This window comes from Pomacea canaliculata, linkage group LG9 (genome assembly GCF_003073045.1).
Source record: "Pomacea canaliculata isolate SZHN2017 linkage group LG9, ASM307304v1, whole genome shotgun sequence".
NCBI classification, from domain to species: domain Eukaryota; kingdom Metazoa; phylum Mollusca; class Gastropoda; order Architaenioglossa; family Ampullariidae; genus Pomacea; species Pomacea canaliculata.
In genome coordinates this window covers 13,464,624-13,481,342 of record NC_037598.1, presented here as the reverse complement: position 1 = coordinate 13,481,342, position 16,719 = coordinate 13,464,624, and the positions used below count along the sequence as shown (strand labels likewise).

The window sequence follows — 16,719 nt, the reverse complement described above, 5'->3', positions numbered from 1 at the left end:
TGAAGCCACTTCTTAAGAAATGCACGCTTGATGTCAGTGTGTTGAATTATTGCAGGTTCACACTTCTAAGAGCATGCTCCTTAAAGCGTAAGTATGCGCTCTACAAATTTCGCATTATTATTATTATTATTATTATTATTATTATTATTATTATTATTATTATTATTATTATTATTATTTTCGGACACACGCCTCCCAAACTGACAGGACCATGAGAGATGACAGCAAAGAACAGTGACAAGCCTGGTCCTAGCGGTGGATGTGTTTGTGTGTCTGTCTGTGTTTCCACGCGCATGTGAGATTTGAATCGATGGTATCGCTTGACTGCGAAAGCTTGAAACTGTCGTCACAGATGTTTGTACGTCGTCTGTGTTAGATAAATGCAAACACATTCGTTTCAGTTGGAGCTTCTTGATTCAAGCCGTTACCATGTGGAAAATTGCATCTTTGTTCTGGCTTCTTGTAGCTTTTGGTGTCAATGATGTTCACTTAAACGGAGAAGGTAAGTAAAATAATCAATAATTAAAATAAGTGATAATAAATACATATAACATGGTGTAGTCTAATTTGAAGGAGTTGTGATCCTAAGATTTAAACGCCAGCCACATAAAATATATGTACCAGATATCCTCCTTGTTTAAAAGAAGTCGTCTGTAGCAGACGGGCTAAGCTGGTCTGATACTTAGTGTGGACAACGACATATACATCTGCTGTGAAGGAACTGTTAACACGACTGTGGGACCCAGACATGTTTTGACATTCTGTCAGGCTACGATCTCTTCATAAGTTTATAAAAGAGGAGGCAGGTTCTTCTTCTTCCGGATTAATAAGGTTTTGATCTGCTATCAGTCTGGTAAAATTAAAAAGACCTTTAAGAATAAGTATAAATGTATTAGCGCAAGGCCGCGATATGTCCCACATCTTCTTTGTGTGCTCTGTTAATGTTTAGTCGAATATACAACACATTCGGCCTACTTTAAAGCAGCGAAATGATCGATATAATAATATATAATAATAATAATAATGATGATGATGATAACAATATTAATAATGTCTTCTAGGAATACGTTGGACTATAACTACAAAAACAGGGGATAAAGAGCACGCTGATACTAACGCCGATGTGTTCATCATCTTGATTGACCCTAATGGACAAAACTCCAAGCCTTTACGATTAGACGAACTTTGGAAGGACGACTTTGAGCGAGGTGATACTAACACCTTCCGCTTCCGACACTGGGGTGACTTCAAGGAAGTATGCTCTATCAGAATCTATCATGATAACAGTGGCGATTCCCCTGGCTGGTATCTGCGATGGGTAAATAAACATTTTTGACACTAAACCCTTTTACAGATATTAAGTAGTCATCATTCCCATATGTACTGAATTGTTTTCATTTAAGATTCCAGTTCATTTATAAACATCCAGAAATGAATGTACGCAAATGGCTTAAAGAATGCTGTAGATGTCGTAAAAACGTCTTGAAAGTGAAGATTATGGATAAGAGATAAAACAACAGTTAAACTGTTTCCTAGTGCAAACTATCAGAACACAGAAAGAGTTTAAGATAAAATCGCTAAAGTGCAAGTTAGTGTTGTTCTTCCTCTGTGCAATGTCGTCTGCGAGCTGCAGATTGTGTTTGGGACTCTCGAGCGATTTAGAGGGAGGAGATGTTTCTGAAAGTATATTCTACAACAAGATTCTAAACAGAACGTGAAAAATTGACTTCCATTGACTGTAAACTACCGTTGTCTACAATTTTTTGTACAGAGGTCGTTGAGTTTTGTATTTTATTGTATAAATAGATGTTTCGATGTTTTAAATTAGTGGCTGCTGTAAGTAATATTCCTTCTAAATGTGCTGACCACAAATTGTTGATTTTATATTGCTGTCTAACTAGGTGGAGGTGAAATCTGAGGAAATGACAGTACCACGCAAGTTTATTGTCAACGACTGGGTCCCAACACAAGAAGAAGAGAGCAATGTCAACTTTGTAATACAGCGCACGCCACCGTGTAGAGACGGTAAGTAGGTCCTATCTACTGATTGTCAGAGAAATGCCACACAAATCAAAACACATACATATAGTCCACCACAGGTCTTAGGAATGGGCATTGCAACATTTCGTGCATATCCTGGAGGTCTTTTTCTTAAAAGAAAATATACACTAGGGAGTATTTCTATCAGTTATTTGTAAACAGACCCCATTTAAGATGAGTGGTTTGGTTTGTGTTCAACAGCATGTGAAGTCATATCTGACAATGTATCACTTGACATACATGTATCTTTTGTCTCCCACTACAGGTCCCCTACCATGATGGATCAACGTGGCAATGGTAGACAGCGGATGACAAGGTACACTTCCAATCCTTACTTTATCATCTAGGACACTTCTAGACATTCTAATTACACAAAGAGCTGTGGAGCAGGATTGTTCTAAATGTTTGAAAGTCGAATTGCATGAAAAGTATTAACGGTTACAGTACTACAAATGGTAATATCTGATCGAAGGTAAAGTCGACTTTGTAGAAAAAATTAGAACAGGCATTGGACTTTGAACTGAACGCCTGTAGAAATTTGCGTGTGTGCGTGTGTGTGAGTGAGAGATGGAGAATGGTGTTTATATATATGTGTGTGTATTGATGCGTGTCTTTGTGCCTGCGTTGTAGATATCTGCGTGTGAGTGTGAGAAAGAGACATAGAGAATGATGTTTAAGTGTGTGTGTCTGTTCGTGTGTTTGAAGCAGACGTTGATGCCATTTTCCGTCTTTTGTTTGGTGTTATAAAAATACTGCTAAAAGATTTTTAAAAATATCTTTTTGAACTCTTTGTCTTTGTTGTCTGTTTCGGGTGTGATGTGATTATATATAATTATATTGTGTTCAAAGGATGGAGAGAAGTAACGTGGCGTTGGAGCAGATTTCCTGAGGTCATCTTACAGTACTGCAAACTGAAATTTTGTTTTCACCGTCTAAACTTTGAAGGCATCCAGGACTGGAATACTTGCTGAAATTGCTTTTATTTGTAGAAACTTTCTGGCATGTCATAATAAAGATCGTCTGTTCATGCATGAATTTTGGCTTAAAGGCTTGTGATAAGGCTCTGGCGACGGTCAAACGTTTCAAAAATATATTTAGTTACAATTACAGAGCACGAGAGCACTACAGCAGAAAAAAAATATTCATTTCTGACATAATTATCTCTGAAGACTAGGAAAATGTTCCACATGGACATAGCAGGTAGGACTAACTAATATTGTGTCAAAGTGAACAGAAAGTGAACGAATGCTTTACCTTCAAGCACTTTAAATAAACATAATGCATTCGAGCTCCTTACACTGAGCATTGTTGTTGGCGAAGTCACTTCGTAGTGTATAATAAAATTACATTTGGCTTGCTAATTATATCCTTATATGAACACACACACACACACGTGCCGGAATATTCACATTGTATATGATAATTTACACAAGCACGGAAACATATCAAAAATATTTTCTTGGCGTATCTTTTGCGTCCACAACGAAATTTTTCGGACGAAAGCATTCATCTTGTCAGTAGTTTGTAATATGGTGGTGTCTTTCCCTTGCAGAGAAGTATTCACAACTTTCAGCTTCTCAAATATGTCCGATAAATATGCCTTTAGCAGCAGCCATCGGTCGTTCTTAAGCAGGTCAGCCTTGTTGAAAAAGTTCTTCTTCAGAAACACCCACAATTCTTCCCGCAATTCAAAGACTCTCGCGAGAGCTTTTCCACGCGACAACCACCTTGATTCGCAGTACTAGAGCAAGGCATCATAGTCGGCTCCCATGTCTTGACATATCAGAGAAAACAGCGAGATCTGGCAGAACTGTTCTTTATAAGTCACCATTTGATGACATCCGTTAGCACTGTGTTCAACTCAACACTCAATCTTTGTGAAGCTAGAACTTCACGTGGATCATGCAGTGAGTCCAAACTACGTCTGGAGCAACCTTTTCAATAAGAGATTGCAGCCCTTGTTTTTTCCAGCCATTGCAGGAGCGCCATCTGTGCACAAGCCGACGCAGGAACTCAGGAAGTGCCTTGGTCCTTAAGGAAGTCACCGACATCCCCAAAAAATCTTGGGCTGTTGCTCTGCGTTCAATTTTCTTGCAAAATAAAAAGTCTTCCAGAAGATTATTTTCCCACACGTAACGAATGTAAGCAATCAAATATGAGTCACCTGCAGTGTCAGCAGCTTCATCTAACTGCAAAGCAAAATTTTGGCTTTTTATACGACTGATCAACTGATCAGACACGTCTTCAGATATCTCAGTGAGGTTTGCAAGCTAACTCCGCATGATGACTTTCCAAATGGCGCCGTAGTTTGTTTGGCTTCATACTCTCTGGAGCTAATATTGTGAGGCAAACAACACACTGTGGGCGTTCTTTACCATCAACAATAATGTTTGTAAAACCAATTTTCAAGTATTCATTGTCATACTTTCTTACTTTCGTAGCAGGCCTTTCTGGTTTTTCATCGGCTCCAGCATCCAAAACTTGCACATCGCTCGTTTCTTCACTTTTCCTTGTCAAAAAACCACCGCAGTCAGTTCTTTTCGCATCACAAATTTATCCATGGCTATCTTCTTGTACAAGTGTACTTCGCCTCCAAAATTTGGATTAAAACTGCTGTCTTTATCCAGTCGCAGCGGAACGTTCCAGAAAGTGTCTTTCCTCTGTTCCCACGGCCTGGTTACGTACCGTAGCCTCGACCTTTCCTACCACCCCCCCCTCCACACCTGGGGTCAAAGGCCAGATTTCTTAGCCTTGTGTCCACATGTGGAGTGTGAATGTGTTTGAGAGCGTGTGTTTGTGCGTGTGCATGTGTACTCGTGTGATGACCGAGTGTGTACACGCGTGAGTGATAAAGGTGAGCCTTCAGCTCCCACCCCGCACTGTGTGGTCATGGCCTTCTGTCAGGGACCTAGAGTACTAGGACTGAGCACGTGCGAGGGCGAAAGGGTGTGAATGATGGACGTTTCCTGAATGCGTGTCTTTCAGTTGTTTAAAAAAAAAGAAGAAAGAGAGGTGTGACTGGAGCGAGAGAGGGTAGTCAGCGATGAGAGATTGGGGGAGAGAGAGGGCAAAAGGCGAGAGGAGGGAGACTGGATGCTTAATTGGTGAGAGGGGGATTGTGTTTTGCGTTTTGGAAGTGAGAAGTCACTGCATGCCGAGACAGTGTACTTGAATAGGGAGAAGAGATTTGGAGTTTGATCGCCCTCACCACTCGGTTACACAATCTAAGCTAATTTCACTAATACCGATATAAGACACTTTTAAAAAATGACCACCTTCGCGCCCCCCTTGTAGGCACGTTATTATTATTATCAACGGACACATGCCTCCCAAACTGACTGGACGATGACAGATGACAGCAAAGAACAGTGACAAGCCTGGTCCTAGCGGTGGATGTGTTTGTGTGTCTGCGTGTGTTTCCACGCGCATGTGAGATTTGAATCGATGGTATCGCTTGACTGCGAAAGCTTGAAACTGTCGTCACAGATGTTTGAACGTCGTCTGTGTTAGATAAATGTAAACACATTCGTTTCAGTTGGAGCTTCTTGATTCAATCCGTTACCATGTGGCGAATTGCATCTCTGTTCTGGCTTATTGTAGGTTTGGGTGTCAATGATGCTAGAAGGTCAATCGGTAAGTAAAATAAGCAATAATTATAATAAGAGATAATAAATGCATATAGCATGATGTATTCTAATTTGAAGGAGTTTTAATCCTAAGATTTAAACGCCAGCCACATAAAATATATGTACGAGATATCCTTCTTGTTTAAATGAACCTAACCTTGTCTGATACTTAGTGTGGGCAACAGCCTGTACATCTGCCCACGAACTCTTCAAAACATTAAAAAAAGAAGAGTTTTACTAAAGTCAGGTGCTTCTTCTTCAGGGTTAATAAGGTTTTGATCCGTTATCAATTAAAAAAATGTAAGAATAAATATAAATGTCTAAGCACACGGCCGCATATGTCATACATTTTTAATATTAAAATTGTTTGATGCTTGCAAAGAGGAGGACGATGATAATTATCTTATATTATATTCAGCTCAGTTTTATCTGCATTAATTCTAGCCATTTGTTTTCCTAGTCTGTGTACCACTATTAATATTGTCAAAATAAATTTTGTCAAGACCAGCTAATATCAAAGATTCTAGGACACAAGTGTTTCTCACATGTCCATGCTTTCTTTGTCAGCTTCAGGCATCTCCTAAACCACATTGCTACATCCACTTGAATACTGGTTGACATTATGACACTGGTGCTACACAGTTGTCGTCTGTAGCTTAGCTGTTTAGACAAAATACTAGGTGTCAGACGTAGAATTTACAAGATCCTGTTTCAATCAATGTTTTTCTCGCTTTATTTCAAGATCATTTCTTTTTAGCTCACTGTCCTAGGATAACTTAAATGGGGAAGTAACAATCGCTCCAATTAGTGTCTAGGGTGGCTTGTTGACAAGTATCACATGATGCCCACAAGAAAGACATACTTCGAAATCACTTTGCCAAAAAAGAAATGGTGGAAGCATGTGTCTGCCACTGTTTATCCGAAAATACGACATATTCGGCCTACTTAAAAGCATCTAAATGATCGATAGAATAATATTAATGATGATGATGACGACGACGATGATGATAATAACAATTTCTTTTAGGAACACGCTGGCAGATATGGACATACACACCGCTGAAAGAGCACGCCGCTACTGACGCCCGTGTGTTCATCGTCTTGTATAACGACAATGGCCTACAGTCCCGGCCTTTAGAATTAGACAATTTTCATTTGAACGACTTTCAAGAAGGTGCCCTAGACCACTTCGTCGTAGACGACCTTATTAACTTCAGTGAAGTATGCGGTATCAGAATCTTTCACGATAACGGTGGCTTATCCCCTGGCTGGTATCTCGAAACGGTAAATAAAGATTTTTGATACTAACCCTTATACAGCTTTCAGGTAGTGATCATTCTCATATGTACTGAATTGTTGTCATTTAAGATTCCAGTTCATTTATAAACATTCAGAAATGAATGTACGCAAATGGCTTAAAGAATGCTGTAGATGTCATAAAAACATCTTGAAAGTGAAGATTATGAATAAGAGATAAAACAACACTTAAACTGTTCCCTAGTACAAACTATCAGAAGGCAGGAAGAGTTCAAGATAAACAAATCCTCCCTTGACTAGTACCAGTTGAAGAACAGTATACTGATCGTTGGGAGAAAACAGCTAAATAGACACAGAAACTGTCAACTCCTCCCTATCTTCATCGATGGCAAGAAAGTGAAAGTTTGTGTTGTTCTTCCTCTGTGAAAAAAAAAAAGGATTGCCATTGACGGAAACCCACCGTTGTCTACAAGTTTGTTGTACAGAGCTCGTCGAGCTTTGTATTTTATTGTATAAAATATACAACAAACAAACTATTTTACGAATTATCATGTGCGCACCTACAACACCACTGACACTTCATCTGACGTTGAGCATCTGGACGGCAGAAGGCACAAACGATTTCAGGTGTCTGTCACTTTTGCATGGAATAGCGTTTACCTGAGATGAATGATGCAAATTCTGTGGTTAGTAAGTACATAGTCAGGTACAGACAAAATGCGCGAAGCTTTCCTAACTGCTGGATTAAAAACACCATGGCAGCAGTGGGTATTAATTTTGACTATGGAACATACGATTTGTAGGGTACATTTGTTGTTAATTAACATACTGTATCAGCTTAGATGTTTTACACTAGTGGCTGTTGAACATAGTATGCTTTCTTAACGTGCGACCACAAATTATTGTTTTTATATTGTTGTCTACTTAGCTTAAGGTAAGGATGAAGGGTGGTACAATGCGAAGGACTCGCGATTTTGGTGTCAACCGCTGGGTCGGAACAGAACCAGAAGAGAGGGGAGCAGACCGTATAATAATGCGCACACCAGAGTGTAGCGAAGGTAAGTGTATCCTGTCTACTGATTGTCAGAGAAATGCCACACAAATCAAAACACATACATATAGTCCACTAAAGGACTTAGGAGTGGCCATTGCAACATTTCGTGGATATCCTGGAGGTCTTTTTTTTAAAGGAACAAATGCACTAGGGAGTCTCTCTCTATGTTATTTCTAAACAGTCCCCATATAAGATGAATGGTTTGGTTTGTCTTCAACAACATGTGAAGTCATATCTGACAATGTATATAACTTGACATACATTTATCTTTTGTCTCCCACTACAGGTCGCCTACCGTGATGGATCAACGTGGCAATGGTAGACAGCGGATGACAAGGTACACTTCCAATCATTACTTTATCATCTAGGACACTTGTAGACATTCTAATTACACAAAGAGCTGTGGAGCAAGATTGTTCTAAATGTTTGAAAGTCGAATTGCATGAAAACTGTTAGCGGTTAGAGTACTACAAACTGTAATATCTGATCGAAAGTAAAGTTGACTTTGTAGAAGAAATGAGAAATGACATTTCACTTTGAGCTGAAACCCTGTACATATCTGTGTGTGTGTGTGTGTGTGTTCGTGCGTTTCCTTATCTTGAAGTAGACGTTGATGCTATTTTGCGTCTTTCGCTCGGTGTTATAAAAATGTTGCTAAAAGATTTTAGAAAATCGGTCTTTGAGCTACATTTCTTTATTGTCTGTTTGTTTCGGGTGTGATGTGATTATATATAATTATATTGTGTTCAAAGGATGGAGAGAAGTAACGTGGCTTTGGAGCAGATGTCCTGAGGTCAACTTACAGTACTGCAAACTGAAATTTTGTTTTCACCGTCTAAACTTTGAAGGCATCCAGGACTCAAATATTTGCTGAAATTGCTTTTATTTGTAGAAACCTGCTGGCATGTCATAATAAAGAACGTCTGTTCATGCATGAATTTTGGCTGACGAGTTTTTCAGTGGAGTGTGAAAACGAGAATTTACGGCAATCTTAAAACGATCAGACAAGTAAAACAGCACAAACAGCCATGGCTATAAACAAAAACTAAAACTTAAAAAAAAACAACAACAAAAGAAAACAAAACTAAAAAGGCAAATAAGCAAACAAAAGAAGTTGTAAGACCTTGGTGCTGACTGGACACGAGGTGAACCGTTACAATCGGACGTCGATAAGTCAACCTTCCTTAAGTCGGAAACCTCCCTATATCGAATTAATTGTTAGTTCCCGGCTAAAGTGCATAAGACCAATGTATTTTAAATCTCTTTAACTCGAAGGTTTTTTTTGCTTCCAACCTCCGTTAGTCGAATTTTGAGTCCTCACCAGCCAGAGGCAACTGGAGTCAACTAGCGTGCGGTACGTGCCGCGGACATGGCAAGTGGTAAGCTTCAGCTGAAAAAGTTAGTCATCAGAGCCGTCGAAAAGGGCGACAAGAAGAAAGTGGAAATAGCGAAGTAATTCGGCATTCCCACAAATACGCTGTCCACTTTTCTGAAAGAAACCCAGCAATGGTTGGTTGGACAAATTCAAGAAAAGACACGGAATTGTTTTTAAAAAGTGCGCAAGTGCCGGAAGAAGATTGCAGTCATTGGAGACAGACACTGCCAGAATTTGTTGCAGGTTACATTCCTGATGACATCTTCAATGTAGACGAAACCGGTTTATTCTTTATTGCACTCCTGACAAAACAATGACTTTCAAAGGTGAATCTTACCACGGCGGAGAAAAAAGTAAAAAGGTTTTGAGATTTTGAAGCGAGATGCGTCGGCACATCGACGCCAAACGAAGTTAAGAGACTTTTTTTCTAAAGGTAAGCTGTTTGATTGTACTGTTCGATAGTACAGAACTGAACTACATGCATCCGTATGTGAGTTCACTTTGCCAAATGCGAGTTGAGAGAACCAGAAGGAGTAAAACCCGGTACCTGCGAGCTGTGCCCATGTGACCCATTATTTACACACATACAGACAGACATGAACACCTGCACACACTCCAACATTGCTGTTGTATTCTCACATTGACACAGAGGAGGCTGTCAGTCCCGTCAGTCCTGTTACATGTGTAATTACATCCTCCACCACAGGTGTTTCGACCGTCGTTAGACACGTTGTAATGACCGAGTAAGCAATCTGTCGACATGATTAGATACACTGAGTGTGACTGAGAGATAAATTATACTTAGTAATTCAGGTGTTGTTTACTGTTGCTGGTGTTGTTTACAGGCCTCGTTTTCTGTTGTTGCTGCCGTCTTTTCCCGGTGTGATCTCTTGCGCCAGGTATCTCTAATAATAGACTACCTTTATATTCTATACCAACATCATAAGATAAAAAATCTTCATTAATGTGTACTAAACTAAGTGAAGTCTTTCCGTAAATTAAATGTATCAAAAAAAGCGTTTTTTTTTTCGCTGGAGTTTTAGGATGGTGGAGGAAAGAAAGGGAGGAAGGAAGGAGTGCAGAAACAAGTTAAGGTAACGTAAACCATATTTTTCGTCCGCAGTGATTGCAAATGTTCACTCGGTGCGAAACAAAATGGATGAACTGCAAACAAACTGTCGCCACAGAGAAGATCTTCGTGCGACTAGGAGCAGCTCAGCGAGACTCAACAATGAATGTGACGAAGTCGGAAGCTTTGTATACACCAGTCTCGTTCTAGTAGTTAACTAGAAAAAAATCGTCTTCAAGCAGTCCAGTAATACAGGTTCGTGGTCCTAGTCAGGGATGGGCAAGCTACTTTTAATTTGTAGCCGGCTAGGCTACAGCTACTTTTCTTCAAAATGTAGCCGGCTACACTACAGCTACAATTTTCCAAAAAGTAGCCAGCTACTTTGGGCTACTTTTAAAATGTAGCCAGCTTCTTTTGGCTACTTTTAAAAGAGTGATGTTATAACAAGTTAGCTGTAGCCAGCTGGCTGTAGCAACATACACAAACATCAAACATACACACTAAACACTATTACTTGCTTTACAAGTTTTTATTATAATAATGAAACGGAGAGAACTCGAATATACCGACAATTTTATTTAGTGAATCCATAAATGCTTTCATTCATTTCCTTGCCCCCTTCCTCTCCCGGCCTTTTCACACAATAAGTACACATATTTTACGATTATATTAAACATTTCTGGATCTTTTTTCCTCATCCTGTTTTAGTGACAAAAGAAATTATATAAGTTTTCCGATAAACATTTGTTTTCTATAACTATTTGTTCCCTATTACTTAGAAATGAAAACTAAACAGATGCTTACGTATCAGGTACCTGGTGGAATTTTCAATAAGTTAGGTTATGTGGTGATGAAAAAATGTCAACCTCTTATCAATACTGTGACAATGAACAACAGACCATTGAAAAAATGAGTTTGCATGGAATATAAGTAAAACACTGCTTAATCTAATTTTAGGCAAGCAGATCATAAGGCATTTTTTTCTAACACTGACACTGAAAACAAAGAAAAGAACACAAACTAATTGTTTCCAAAAGCTGATAGGGTGAAAAGTATAGTCCTGGCATACTAGAATAGGCTTTAATTATATAGTAGGATGTCAAATGTAGCATATAAACACAGAAATATATTTTTCAAAAATGATCTGATACAAGATATATTTATTTTAAATCTTTAAGCTTGAATTTCTCTGTCGTCTTTGACATCCAGTCCTAAACTATAAAAACATATTTCTCAAGATTGGCTTGTGCTACAGCAGTAAAATTTTGCAATTTTGTTTAGAAATGCATAAGCTACAAAGTGATGCATTTGAGAATATGGTATAAACATTACTTTTAATAAAATTAACATTTTTCTAAATATTTAATTGCCACATTCACACTGAGTCGGGGGGTACCATGTCTGATTTTTTATATCTCCTAGAAATCTTGAGATATCAAAACGCCTTATGCATCAGTTTTCTTATCAGTTGCCTCTAGTTTACAAAAACCCAAAACCTTTGGTATATAACTTATGGTATTGTGTAAATTTGTTTTTAAAAATGCTTGTACGTTTTGAAACAAAAACGTTGATTAAAGTCACAATTTTCACTTTAGGTACTCAAAAACAGTTTTAAAGTGCTATATTTATGTTATTTTGTTACTCTATATTTAAAAACCCTTAAAGATATTTAAAATATGGATTTTAATTTTTGGAGTGTACCGGTAACCTTAAAACAAATCTACATTCTTTTAGTCCTTCATAGAATTGAATTTGACCAGAACTTTGGCCTCGAAGTTGCTGTCTGTCACCCTAGTGCGCAGCTTTGTCATGATAAGTCCTGCCAGACTGAACTATCTCTCAACCGCAGCACTGCTTGGCAAGACGGTGTTGGTGCGCAAAGAGATTTGTTTGATCGTGGGCTATTTGTCCAGTTCACTGACATTCTGTGACAATCCAGACATCAGGAAGGTAGTTGTCTCAGGGGTGCCGGTAACTTCTTCATAAATGATGAAGTCTGCCTGTTCGTCTGTGCACTTGGTTGGGGATTGGACTGGCGTGTTGATCAATGCTGCCTCTGCAGTCAAGAGGGATCTGCATTTCTCACGCAGGGTTTGGTCCCCAGTCCACATCAACTTGCACCTGAAACAATAATATGCACAATAATTAATGCTTTGTTTAATTTGGTTAAAATTTTTTTCTTATTGTTTTTTAATTAATTTTCTAAAATGTACTGGTTTTTATGTACTTATTTTGATTTGTACGCAAGTGTCAAAAGACCAGTGACAGTGAATATTATGTTGGTTTTTTTTTTAATCAACATCCCCCCCCCCCCCCCCACCAAAAGTTTATTTTTTAATTTATTTACGGATATTTGTATAGCGCTTATTCTCGTTTAATCTGAGCTCTAAGCGCTTCACATTCTTCTCATTCTCAAAAAAGCAGTGACACAGAGTAGCTTATAAATGAAGAAAAAATACATTGAAATAACGAAAACTCTCCCTCACCTTGGGTTCGACACAGTTGCAAGCAGGGTGTCTTGGTCCTCATAGGCATCAGCAAATCTGGTCTCCAACCCATTCAGGACAGCAGTAGCCAGGGGACCACAGATTTCTAGCTTGGACTTCTGTTGCTCGATGCGGATCTTGAGGGTGTTGAGCTGAGGCAGGAGGTGTCCCAAGCCCACGCACTTCTCGCCCTGCAAGTAGTTGAGGCATCTGGCAAGAGGCCCATCACCTGCAACAAACAAATAACAACCAAATGTTGAACCCCATTTTCAAAGGGGAAAAAAGGGAAGCAACCACATACCTGTGTGTGTTGACATCTAACCCTGAACCAAGGGGAATAATTTGAAAAAAGTATATAGCTTAGCTCAAGGAAAAATTTTGCAATAATACATAAAAAAACTTACCATAACAAACTCTTTCATGAAGAGCTGGTCTCTGGGGGTAAACCTTGGGAGGCCAAGGGCATCTGCTAACTTGGTCAGCTGCTCAGCCGTGAGGTCTTGAAGGCATTGGACGGCATCATACGTAGAATTCCAGCGGGTTTGGTTTGAAATGATCATCTGCCGTCCGTAGCCTCTTGAATGCTCTCTGTTGGACATATAAAAAAAAAAAATAAACACACATTACAAACACACACACTCAAAACATACAAAATTAATTCTAAAAAAGACTGGGGTGGGTGGGAGGGGGAGGGGGAAGTGAAACAATTTTGTAAGTAAACAAATGAATTACCTGCAGCAGACACAACTCTGGACTGCTTATTCCAGACAGCTTGAGCTTTTGCAAACAGGGATCTGCTGGCAGTTCGGAATGCACCGTCCTGAAGGGCAGCCTCACTGTCCTTGCTTGCGACCAGGTTAAGCGTGTGGGCCGCACAACGCTGGTGAGGGGGCAGTACAACAGATGTTGATTCCCCTGGCAGGAACTCCACAGAAGTGATGTTCTCCTCTTCCTCCTCACTGTCTGAGTCTTCTGGTGACTGATCCTGACCAAACACCCTGGAAAACAAAATGCAACGGAAATCATTAAATAATCTGAAGTGCATTTGGCCACATAGAACAAACTACTTTTGTTTTAAAAAAAAAATAAAGTGGTAACATAAGAATCTTCACATTGGAAGTACCTCGCACACAGCCTGCTTGCTCATCCTAGATATATACAGCAGTACAGTAACGTACATAATCATCATAATACATGTACACACCTGAAAGCTTTCACGAAGTTTGATGCGTTGTCCGTCACAATGCGAACAACTTTGTTCTGGATCTTGTACTCTCTCAGGATGGAGTTGAGCTGCGTGGCTAGGACATCATGGGTGTGCGAACCTTTCACTCTTTTGCAGGCCAATGCAAAGGATTTTGTTTCATAGCCTTCCAAAAAATGGCAGGTAACTCCCAAGAATGACCTGAAACACAAGAAAGGAAAAGTAACATTAAAACTTAACCCTAATTTACATTGGCATCAAAATATTCTTTATAGATGAAAAATAAATACCAACTGAAATTAAACATTGAATTAAAAAATAAAAAAAAACTTGCCTTCGATGAGCAGTCCAGCAATCTGCAGTGATGCATACATGCTCCACATTCTCCAGTTCACCGATAATTTTCTTCTTCAGCTCAGCCATCTTTTCCTGAAACACAATGCACAATGCAATTTTAGCAGATGAAATTTGAGTTCTGTGACCAAGAACAAAAGACATTAATTGTGGATACATCACCCTACTTAAAATAAAACTAGTAAAACAAACAAAAAGGAAGAAAAAAATAGTAAAACTTACCTCCAACATTTGGTTCACCGTTTTCCTGCTCATTAACTGCGTTTCCTGGCCAGTGAGTCTGGACACGAACTTTGAAACTTCTCATTCTCCAGCATGAAGAAGGACAGGTTGCATTCCAACAGGTAATCAAGGACGGCGGAATTGACGTCTGCTTTGGCTGACGGACTCTTGTGTTCCACTTTGAAGAGCTTCGAGACAGAGGGGTTGGTCGTCGTCTTCCCTTTTCGCTTTCGTGACGTTTCCAGTCTTGAGCCAACTGCCTGGCAAGCAGTGGATGTTTCCTCTAAAATAAACACATGAAAATGAAATAAAATTTTAGCAGTCCATTCACAATCACAGCAAGTTTCTACCAAGCTAATTGTCATATTAAATTACTAGCATTAAATATAAAATCCTTCCAGCCACCATACTGTTCAAACGTCCTCCATGCTCTTTTCATACAAACAAACCAAAGCACACACACACACACTTTATGACAAAGACTAAATAGATAGTACAGAAACGGTAAAGACAGCAGTTTGATCAGTCGTCGCCCCTGCGGTAATCACGTTGACGCAACCCCTTACCTTTCCACAATCTTTACAACATGTACACTCCTCTATTCCAAAAGCAGACAAGCAAGAACATGAAGAATGAAGATCGATGAAAATCTCAACGAACTTACCTGCAAGTGCGTTGTCAAATTAAACGCCGACGTCTTGTTCGTTGAGTACTTTTTCGTGCACCCATTCTTGCATTTGAAACTATATCCACATTTTGTGGCTTCGCAAAATGTAAAAAATTTCAAATAAGGCTGGAAATTGATGGGTACGTCCATCTTCGTTTTTCAAATCGCTCCCGGTACTTCCGGTTACTGAGTGTGTCAACACACCGAGCAGTGAGAGCAGTGTACGTCTGTCGTCGTCTTGCTGACACGCTGTCGACGAATGGTCGTGTAACCAACACGTCAAATGGCTACGTAGAGTGGCTGTCGTACCAGAAATATCACAGAGATGGAATTCCACACTGAAGTTTTCTTTAATTCAGTATCTTTTTCTCAGCAGCTGGCCTAACTTCTCTCTCTCTCCAATTCACAAAGAGGTCCCACACCACTGTCAGTCCTGTCATTATTCTCCCTCCCCTCGAACATTCTAGCACAGACATTCTATTTCGTCGCAATAAAGACATTTTTGAACATCGCCTACATTGTTGAACATCATTTCCTCGCTCGCGCAAAGACAAGACATTTTTACTTTGAACATCGCTACATTGTTGAACATCATTTCCTCCCTCGCGCAAAGACAAGACATTTTACTGTGAACATTGCTACATTGTTGAACATCATTTCCTTCCTCGCACAAAGACATTCTATCTTTTACATTGCTGCCGTGCTGAACATTCTGGAATATAGATGCAAATCTACAACCCAAAGACATTATACTTTGTACACTACTAGAGTGCTACAGTCGTGAAAGTAGCCAACCTGTAGCCAAGCTACAGCTACTTTCTAAAATGTAGCTACGGCTAAAAGCTACTTTTTAAAAATTTGTAGCCGGCTAAGCTACAAGCTACAAAATTTGTAGCCGGCTACAGTAGCTGTAGCTAGGCTACAGCTACTCCCCATCCCTGGTCCTAGTGTATGTGGTCCTAGTGTAATTTATTAAAATATTAACTGTTTAAAAATATTCAAGTATTACCTACTTTATTTTTCAGATTGTAACGACGATCGCGCTCTCAGAAACCACCTGATACAGTCCGGCCACCTTTCCAGGTCTCGATGACATCCGACCTAAGTAATTGTATTATAGGTTTGGCTTACTTCAACTTGCAATTTTGGCATTGTATGTAAATAATGCTTTGATAATTACGAATTAGATGGATACCCTTTTTTTAGTTTTCATTTGTTGTTGTTTTTAATTTTTGGTTGTTTTATGTTGTTTTTGTTGTTTTTGTTTTTTGCCGTGGCTGTTTGTGCTTTTCTAATTGTCTGACCGTTTTAAGATTGCAGTAAATTCTTGTTTTCACACTCCACTGAAAAACCCGTAAGGCAAAA

The 16,719-nt window shown here is 39.3% G+C and overlaps 2 protein-coding genes across 2 annotated transcripts; both read left to right on the top strand.

Moving 5' to 3' along the window:
- The first annotated feature begins 320 nt into the window (after positions 1-320).
- On the top strand, positions 321-3,316 carry LOC112572159 (lipoxygenase homology domain-containing protein 1-like). Its single transcript, XM_025251716.1, has 5 exons — positions 321-502; positions 1,062-1,318; positions 1,902-2,025; positions 2,306-2,356; positions 2,890-3,316. The coding sequence occupies exons 1-4, from the start codon at positions 430-432 to the stop codon at positions 2,317-2,319; spliced, it is 468 nt and encodes a 155-aa protein (XP_025107501.1). The 5' UTR covers positions 321-429; the 3' UTR covers positions 2,320-2,356; positions 2,890-3,316.
- Positions 3,317-5,445: 2,129 nt separating this feature from the next.
- LOC112572157 (polycystic kidney disease protein 1-like 3) lies at positions 5,446-8,915 on the top strand. Its single transcript, XM_025251715.1, has 5 exons — positions 5,446-5,673; positions 6,694-6,950; positions 7,852-7,981; positions 8,264-8,314; positions 8,730-8,915. The coding sequence occupies exons 1-4, from the start codon at positions 5,604-5,606 to the stop codon at positions 8,275-8,277; spliced, it is 471 nt and encodes a 156-aa protein (XP_025107500.1). The 5' UTR covers positions 5,446-5,603; the 3' UTR covers positions 8,278-8,314; positions 8,730-8,915.
- The last annotated feature ends 7,804 nt before the right edge of the window (positions 8,916-16,719 follow it).

Excerpts from the sequence above, each read along its gene's own strand:
- LOC112572159 (XM_025251716.1), top strand. The coding sequence starts at position 430 with ATGTGGAAAATTGCATCTTTGTTCTGGCTTCTTGTAGCTTTTGGTGTC. Across the intron at positions 503-1,061 it reads TGTTCACTTAAACGGAGAAG|GAATACGTTGGACTATAACT; the intron begins GTAAGTAAAATA and ends AATGTCTTCTAG. Across the intron at positions 1,319-1,901 it reads CTGGCTGGTATCTGCGATGG|GTGGAGGTGAAATCTGAGGA; the intron begins GTAAATAAACAT and ends CTGTCTAACTAG.
- LOC112572157 (XM_025251715.1), top strand. The coding sequence starts at position 5,604 with ATGTGGCGAATTGCATCTCTGTTCTGGCTTATTGTAGGTTTGGGTGTC. Across the intron at positions 5,674-6,693 it reads TGATGCTAGAAGGTCAATCG|GAACACGCTGGCAGATATGG; the intron begins GTAAGTAAAATA and ends AATTTCTTTTAG. Across the intron at positions 6,951-7,851 it reads CTGGCTGGTATCTCGAAACG|CTTAAGGTAAGGATGAAGGG; the intron begins GTAAATAAAGAT and ends TTGTCTACTTAG.